Source organism: Neltuma alba, unplaced genomic scaffold, assembly GCF_004799145.2.
Source record: "Neltuma alba isolate B1F8T4 unplaced genomic scaffold, ASM479914v2 tig00003186_pilon, whole genome shotgun sequence".
NCBI classification, from domain to species: Eukaryota; Viridiplantae; Streptophyta; class Magnoliopsida; order Fabales; family Fabaceae; genus Neltuma; species Neltuma alba.
The window spans coordinates 182,447-191,559 of NW_021633177.1; the positions used below are offsets into that span (position 1 = coordinate 182,447).

The window sequence follows — 9,113 nt, forward strand, 5'->3', positions numbered from 1 at the left end:
ATACATGGATATCAACCGTCAAAATAATTTCCGTCCAAGTATAAAACTATATCCAAATCTCAAGTATACAAGCATTCTACACACGAAAAATGCTTGCATTTTTGAATCAATCCGACTAGGTGTGGTGCACTCCTATCATCTTATTTATAAGGCAGAGAGAAAAATATTTTTTAATCTGTTTACAAGATAGTGAGAAATTTTTTTTATATAGATGTCCAATTTTACCTTTCATTTTTTATTATGTTGGTTTTATTTATATTAAGTATAATATATATCAAATAAGAACAGATACGCGGTGATGACATGTTTTAGTTTAGGTGATGAGTCATGATTTCATGGCCCACAAATAGTGTCGGTGGCTCCATCGCCCGAAATTGAGAGTCTATTTATGGAAGCCGCGTCCAATCGCAATTCAACTTTCTATTTCTCAACAGGCATCGCTCTTGACCTACCCACATTCTACTTCACCTTCTCGTACCTCAAGCTGTTCGATTCTTAAATTATGATCCTAAATTAAGGTTGTTGATTATTTACATAAAGACACATAACTAAAAATAATTTTTTTAAAAAATTAGTCTTTTATTCCTTATACTTGTCATTCAATTAAAACCTAGTTTTTGAATTTTTAACTCAATACGAATCGTAATTCAATTTTTAAAATTTGATTTGATGGAATTTAATTTTTCTTGTTTAAATTATTTGTAATATTGATTCTTATATTTTACAAAATGAAATTATATATTTACATATAAAATTGTGGAGTTAAACTGAGTTATAAAAAAAAAGTATGGAAAATAAAATAACTTATATAGATTTACTCGCATTTGAACTGGTAAATGAAACTTCATCTCCACACGAGTGTTTCAGATTTTATGAGATCTGGTCTTAATACTCCATCAGCAATGAACTTATTTGACTTTGACTGAATTAGAACCGGATTGGAATCAAGACCAGGTCAATATTTCGTTCCTTTTTTTATTGAGACTTTACAGATTAACCAGGATTTTCGTACTTAATTACGCGTAGTAATTAAAAAAAAAAAACAAAATTGTAGTAGAAAACTAAGAATCAAATGAGTTCTTGCCACTGAATGAAGCAAGAATTAAACGAGTTCTATTAATTATTTGTATTTATAAGTATCAAAGTTTAAGAATTAATTACTGTCTCATAAATTCATTTCATTATAATGTGATGAAAGCAAGTCTAGACAATGAATGACAATAACTGAAACACGTTGTACACTCTCTAAAACTTAATTATCAGGCTTTAATATTAGAATACTCTATATTCACATAATATAATAAAATTTAAGCATTTTATAACTTCAAATTGAGTTCCAATGTTCGTGATTTTTTTAATAATACAATTTATTATAAATTTCATATTTTCTCTCTATTGTACTACTATTTTGGTTGGATCTATCCCATTTAACATGACTTTTTTTGGTCAGACATTGAACATGATTATTATAAATTATGTTACGTATTTTCAGCAACCATTTCATAGTTTTTACTCCCTCTCCTCTTGTTAATTAGTTTTAATATTTGGCTTAATTTGCTTTTTCTTTTTGTTTTCCTTTCACTTTCACTTTCACTTTCTTTTATACCCTCAAACGCCAACGAAACGAAGGGGGGGGGGGGAAGCAAAAGCAATTGTTCAACCCGAAAACAACCCACTAAAATAGGTAAGCTGCTTCAAGTTTAAAATAGGTAAGAAATATTAATCCAACTCCACTGGAAGATAGAAAAAGAGAAAAAGTTGGGTACTTCTCCATTCTCTCTACTTTTTTTTTTTTTTTCCCCTTTCCTCACATTAATACAAGCACATCATCTCTTCTAAGGAGAGCTCCCATAGGCCGCATTTTTTCCACCAAAAAAAAAATTTGCATAATATTTTATGCACGTGAGATTTGCATTATGGATGAAATTGAAATTCCATTTTACAGATGGATACTGCTTTAACCTTAAAAATAGAGAAATAATTGACAAATAATGGATCACTCTGTGAAATATACCAAATAGCGTGTAGCTGAAATGCACCAGCCAAAATAATTTTAAATTTAATTATAATTAAATATAAATACTTTTGTATTTTAAAATTTTCTAATGCAACAAATATTCAGTATAAATAGATAATTATTTAATCATTTAGAATTTATTAAAAGATAGTATTATAAGTTATCGTACAAAAACTCTTTAATATAATTAAACACAAACTCATACAATTAATGACGGTATTTGTTATAATTGTCTTTGATAGTGATTGATGTAAACAAACATTTATGATAACATGGGAAGCAAAATGAATCAATATAAAATTTTAAGTGCTGGTCTAAAAAAAAATTTAAGTCAATGTGAATCATATAAATTTTTCTTACAAGCCGCCAAAAAATACGAGAAAATGTTGTGAATTAGCAGTCATCATTCATCATTAGAAAAATTATAAACTTTATATTTTAATTTTATACGGAGGTTGATTTTAAAAAAGCCTAGATAATTTTTCGTCTTCAATATATAATCGGGCGATAAGTAACTCGGCAGGGGATTCAAATCCGAAAAGCAACAGGTGGTAGATCTATTTTGAAATGTACAAGGAAGGCAAGATTTACAGATCAGTGAGCACATAGAGAGAGACTGGAATGTGACGGAGAGCCAGAAACTGCGAGGAAGTGTTGTGGGAGGGGAGAGACGTACTCAAAGGGCCGAGCTGCCTCCACCGGAACTCAATCCTCCAAGTCCAATCCAAGCGTGAATCCTTCCTCCCTCACTTTTCTTCCTTCTCAATCAACTTTCATTTTCCCTTTTCCATTCTTTTCTTTCTTTTTCGTCCCTTTCTTCCACATTCGCCCTTCAAATTGGCAACCTGTTTGCCGCACAGATTCATATCTCTTCCTTTCTCCTTTCTCTGAATCTGCCGCGTCGGGTTCTCTGGCTCCCTCAGATCTGTTGTCGGTGTAGCGGTTATTCCTTGGAGATTGTTCTATATCTCGTGTTTATTCGGTTTAAATTAATCTGAATTGTTTTGTTTTTGGAACCCTCCGCGCGCGATAGAAGATGGAGAACGAGAAGAAGTCGTCGGCGATTTCTGATGTGGGAGCATGGGCCATGAACGTTGTCAGCTCTGTTGGGATCATCATGGCCAACAAACAGCTCATGTCCGGCAGTGGTTATGGTTTCAGTTTTGGTCAGTCCTCATTCTTCTCAACTGTGATTTTTTCCTGTTTGGATCTAGAAGCATTAGATCCCTGCCTTCTCCTCCGACATTGTTTGATCTTTCCACTCACTGGATCTACTCTATTCTTAAGTCGCGATCTAAATTCCGTCGCATTTCCTTTGCTTTCCCCCTTAATTTACAATGTACTTTATGTTTGTATTATTTATGCTGTGAAATTGTTCTGCAGCTTAGTAGCACGACGTCAACTTCTTATATCGTTATATGCTACAGTTTCTGCTCATGGGTTATGAGCTTACCATTGTATGAGGTTTCTGATTTATTAACTTTCTCTCGTCTCATTTGCTCTTTCAGCCACTACGTTAACTGGGTTTCACTTTGCTGTAACTGCTATCGTGGGTCTAGTGTCAAATGCTACCGGTTATTCTGCGTCAAAGCATGTGCCTCTGTGGGAGCTTCTGTGGTTCTCAGTGGTTGCCAATATGTCTATCACAGGGATGAACTTCAGCCTCATGCTAAACTCGGTGGGGTTTTACCAGGTATGATTTTCTGATGAGCATTACTATGTTCTTTTTTGTTTTTTGAAATGGAAATGAGGTATTCAACAATGTTCATTATCTGTATAGTCGTATTTCTCCCCATCTTTCCGTTTTTCTATTTTCCAGTTGTATGTTTAAAGTTTCCATCCCTTATAATGCATTAGATGTTTCACTTTATATAATCTCGATAGTCAACCATGTAGATCTTTATCAAACACGCGCGGGCTAAAACTATATAAGCCTTCCATAATTGGTTGTATTTTTTGATTGATCTGCATGTTGTTAAACGAGGAATACATCTTTCATCTGACTATCTGCTGGTGCAAGTGGTGTCAATCCTACACGTCTGACTCCAGTTAACCAAAGAGATATGTTTTGTTAGTTGTAATAAGCATAAACGATGGAAATTTTCCCAAAACTGAATCTGGCATAGTGTTTTAAGAGCTGTGTAGACGTTAGTTTTAATCAGGTCTCGTTTGGATAGACCTTCCGATTTTTCCCCCCAAATAGATCCGTGTTTTGGTAAATCTGTAATAAGAAGTAGAAGCCGTTTTTCATTTTGATGGGGCACTTGAACAGCACGGTTTCAGTTATAGAAATTGTTATTTTTAAGAGTCGTTTGTTGAATTGATGAAAAAGGCTTTGTTTTTTTAATAGTAATTATTTTCAAATAAAAACACCATTATAAATTCTAGATTTTACCATGCATTTGGGTAATTTCCTTAATTCCTTATCAGAATCTTTCTATAAAACTAAGACATGCAATTGTGAAATGCAAATAGTGAAAGAAGCTATTTGTATTCTAAAATTTACCCAAAAATTGTTGTCAGGCTCTTGTTTCCATTCCCATGATTCCCAGCTTTTACCCTTGTGTTGTAACTTTCAAAACTGATCGCCTTCTGTTTCTAATTTTCACTGCCTCTATCTTGCGTTTATTAATTTCTTTCTGTTTATATGTACAGATATCTAAACTGAGCATGATTCCAGTGGTTTGTGTAATGGAATGGATACTTCATAGCAAGCACTACTCAAAGGAAGTGAAGTTGTCAGTCCTGGTCGTAGTTATTGGTGTTGGTGTTTGCACTGTAACTGATGTAAAAGTTAACTTCAAAGGTTTCATGTGTGCCTGTGTAGCAGTTTTATCAACATCTTTACAGCAAATTGTAAGTAACAACACTACTAGCTATGGAAGCAATCTGACATCTATTGTCATAACTGAGCATAATTGTTATTCTTTATTAGATGTTATAAAGACTCCTCCCCCCCTTCTCTCTCTGGACATGCACATCGACTTGATTGTCAACTGAGTGTAGAGAAAATACTTGCATATACGCTATTTGTATCACTGATTTTTTTATCCCCATGATTGTGACAGACAATAGGTTCTTTGCAAAAGAAATATTCAATTGGATCTTTTGAATTGCTGAGCAAGACAGCTCCTATTCAAGCCCTCTCTCTTCTTATTCTTGGTCCGTTTGTTGATTACTTCCTTAATGGCAAGTTGATAACCAACTATAAGATGACCACTGGTGCAATTGTAAGTAGTCATTCTCTCTACTTGTTGAGACAAGTCGCTGTCATATTCTGTGTGCCTCTCTCAAATTATACAGATAGTGTTAAAAATGATTTATTTATACGTTGCTGTGAAACGTTTGCAGTTGTTCATTCTTCTTTCATGCTCACTTGCTGTATTTTGCAATATGAGTCAATACCTCTGCATCGGACGCTTCTCAGCCACCTCCTTCCAGGTTTTAGGTCACATGAAAACTGTATGTGTCCTGACATTGGGGTGGCTGCTATTTGATTCGGAGCTAACTTTCAAGAATATCATGGGGATGATTCTTGCCGTTGTTGGCATGGTAGTTTACAGTTGGGCTGTAGAGGCTGAAAAGCAGGCAAATGCCAAGGCCGCGTCCCATGTCAAAAACAGCCTGACAGAAGAAGAAATCAGACTATTAAAAGAGGAGGTTGAAAAGAAACCTTTGAAGGACGTTGAACTTGGTGAGACTAAAGGGTAGAATGAATCAGGTTTTGGTGGTATGATTTGTTAGAAAGGGATCCGCAGGCAATGTTAATGTGTTCTATTTGTTTCTTCTGTCTAGTTTACTTGGCAGCAAAGATTTCTGTGTATCTGCTTAAACACATCCATTTAGAAAGTGGGTCCCCCTTCATTAGCAATGTCTCTTCATTATTTTAATCGTTAATATTCGTTATGTTGAGGTTATTTATTTGTATTTGGCTTGCCAAGAAAATTGCAAGGTGAGTATGGTGGGTCCATTAAGATGAAAAATCTGTTCGTTGATGACAACAAACATCAATCGCCTCTTTACAATCTCTTAACTTCATTACATTATTTGTCATGCTTTTAAGTGTTGTGTAAACTGTAAAGTAGTAACTTGACACACATCTCTTCTTAATGGTAGATAAATTATAGTTCATATTTCTTGTAAACCTTTATTGATTCCATAGCAAATTTTATTGCTTATAGTGATTTATAGATGATTGATATTTGTTTGACTTGACATAATTCAGGATATGTCAGGATGTTTTATATTTTTTTTGGCTTCAAACGGACCTTATTGTGACTGTGACTGATGGTTAAGTTCTTTCGTGAGGGGAAATCGTGGAAGCTTGGATGAGATTTTAGGAGTTGGGTTGTAATTGGAGATTTTGATAAAAAATTCTGAAATGAGCACATGATCTTTGTATCTAATATTTGGTATTGTTAGGTTTGAGTATCATTGAATTACAGTTAAATTCTCAAGAAGGATAATTCTTCCAACTCTTTTTTTTTGGGTAGACTTGTTTATAAGAGCATTTTGCAATCATTTATTTCATCGTGGGTGTGATTTGGCACCAAGGACCAAAATTGACTAATATTTCTGTTTTAGCAAATTTATTACGAAAACTATCAAACGATTTAAAATTTTAAATAGCAATTAAACTAAAATATTCAGATTTAAAAATTATTTTAAAGTAATAAATAAATTTAATAATTAATAAAATGTGTTAACAATTTAATCAATAATTCAATATTTTGATAAGATACAAGTGGAATAAAATAAAAATAATTTACTATTAAAATTATTTTAATATTTTTTTAATTACTATGAACTTAAAACCTCTGGTGTTATTGCTAGACACGACTTGTACTAAATATCTTTTTTTAAAAAAAATAAGATAAATTGGAGATAAATCTCTTATTAAAAATTTAATCGACAAAGGGGATCTAAGATGATTGATTATATAAAGAAAGATTAGTTACACACAAAGGAAGGTAAGTTGTACAAAAAGAAAATGGTTTGCATAGAATATTATTGGGAAAATTGCAAAAAAAGACCTTGGAATTGCAAAAAAGCAGATAGGGACCCTTGACAACTTCACTATGGGTTTTGACAAGAATAATATGCCCTGAAGTTGTCAAAACCCATAGTGAAGTTGTCAAGGGTCCCTATCTGCGTTTTTGCAATTCCAAGGTCTTTTTTTGCAATTTCCCCAATATTATTTAGATATAAAGAATTAGTTTACATATAAGAAAAATAACTTGCACAAAAGATAATTTCATTTACATAAAGAAAAATTGAGTTGCATAACGCACAAAATAAGATTATTGCACACAAGCAAAAAATTAAATTGCATAAAAAAAAGTTAATTTTTTTTTTTGAATGGAAAGGAAATCAATTACTGGAAAAGAAGTACAAACTATACAACAACGGCTTGGGAGAGCCACAGAGCCGAGTCAGACAAACAAACTAAAACAAAAAACTAATGCGACCTGCTAACATAATTAATTAAATGATTGGCCGCCAAAGTATGACTAACGAGAGCTCTCACGGAAGCTATGATTTGTTGAGAATCAGGAGTATCTCCCGCAAAGAGGCGTTTGTTCCTGGCCCCCCATAGTTTCCACGTGAGGAATCCGAAAGTGAGCGTCCATGCATTAGAGGTTCGTTTAGGGTTGAGATTTATCTGCCACCATTGCATGAGTGGTAAGGTCATGAAGCGGTGGAGAAGTCTCTCCGGGATGATGATTTTCCAACAGTTAGTAGCAATCGAGCAGTGCCGAAGTACGTGATCTATGTCTTCAGCGTTGTGCTGACATGCTTCACAGGTGGCGTCAATTGTAAGGTGCCTTCACAGTCTCACTGCATTCGTTAGGAGTTTGTTTTTGACAGCGAGCCAGAGGAAAGATCTGACCCGCTGAGGGCCCGACCATTTCCAAACTGATTTCCAGCGGGGGTCGACAATGTCCCACTCAGATTCTTCCTGGGATTTGTAAGCAGACAATACTGTGAATTGTCCATTGGCACTGAGGTTCCACATGCAAGTCTCGTCGCCATCATGCAGTGAAGGTGGTCGCATGGCAGCAATTTGGAGATTAACAGACGTGGGAATCAGGTTCTGGAACAGGTCCCAACGCCAGTTGCCTTGGTCGTCCACAAATTCGCAGATAGGCTTTTAGAGGTTCTGCTCATTGATGATCGAGAAGGCAAGGTTCTTCAGAGGCCCTAGATCACCAATCCAGTTGTATGCCCAGAAACTGACTTTATGACCGTTTCCTGGTTTCCACTTGATGTGCAGCGCAGTTTCGGGCCATATTGCAGCTATACTTCTCCAGGTGTGGGAGCTGGTTTTTGTTTGGAAATTGTAGTTATTTTCTTTAGACCAGTTATACTTAGCCCGAAGGACCTGAACCCAGAGAAGATTTGGTCTGCTTACTAGATAAAAGCCAAGTTTGGAGAGGAATGCATGATTTTGAGCACGTAGCATTCTGAGACCACACCCTCCGTTCGTGATTGGTTGACAGAGTTCTCGCCAGTTTAGGAGGTGGATTCCTTTGTGAGTGTCTTCGGATCCCCAAATGAAGTTTCTAATTAGCTGCTCCATTTTTTGGTGGCATGAAGCGGGCAACCTGGACGTTTGCATCGCATAGCAAGGTATGGAAGTGAGTGTTGACTTTGCAAGTGTGATACGACCCGCTAGTGAGAGAGAGCGAGCCTTCCAAGTGGAGAGCTTCTGCTGGATTTTTTCAATGATGTAGAGATAGGTATCTTTGGTCACTCTAGAGTGCAGAAGCGGGACCCCAAGATACTTACCGAGCTGCTCTGTTTTTTCATATCCAAGGTTCGCAGATATACTATCTGCCTCCTGTTTCTTGACATTCCTTGAAAAATAAATGCGTGCCTTCGCCTGAATTATGGAGTGCCCCGAGGATACACAAAAGTCTAAGAGAACCTTCTTAATAAGATTGACTTGCCTGGGAGATGTGGAGCTAAAAAGGATAAGGTCGTCTGCGAAGAAAAGGTGGGAGAGTGAAGGACCGCCTCTTCCCATTTTAATGGTATCCCACCTATTTGCATCAACTTCTGCTCTGATCGCTTGGGAGAGCCGTTCCATGCATAG

The 9,113-nt window shown here is 35.6% G+C and overlaps 1 protein-coding gene across 1 annotated transcript; it reads left to right on the forward strand.

Moving 5' to 3' along the window:
- Positions 1 to 2,570: 2,570 nt before the first annotated feature.
- LOC114740560 (UDP-rhamnose/UDP-galactose transporter 2-like) lies at positions 2,571 to 5,805 on the forward strand. The gene is made up of 5 exons (XM_028928719.1): positions 2,571 to 3,183; positions 3,526 to 3,710; positions 4,673 to 4,873; positions 5,086 to 5,247; positions 5,369 to 5,805. The coding sequence occupies exons 1-5, from the start codon at positions 3,054 to 3,056 to the stop codon at positions 5,726 to 5,728; spliced, it is 1,038 nt and encodes a 345-aa protein (XP_028784552.1). The 5' UTR covers positions 2,571 to 3,053; the 3' UTR covers positions 5,729 to 5,805.
- The last annotated feature ends 3,308 nt before the right edge of the window (positions 5,806 to 9,113 follow it).

Bases quoted from the DNA above. Each gene is read 5' to 3' on its own strand.
- LOC114740560 (XM_028928719.1), top strand. From the start codon at position 3,054: ATGGAGAACGAGAAGAAGTCGTCGGCGATTTCTGATGTGGGAGCATGG. The intron at 3,184-3,525 runs GTCAGTCCTCAT...TTGCTCTTTCAG, and splicing joins TGGTTATGGTTTCAGTTTTG to CCACTACGTTAACTGGGTTT. The intron at 5,248-5,368 runs GTAAGTAGTCAT...AAACGTTTGCAG, and splicing joins AGATGACCACTGGTGCAATT to TTGTTCATTCTTCTTTCATG.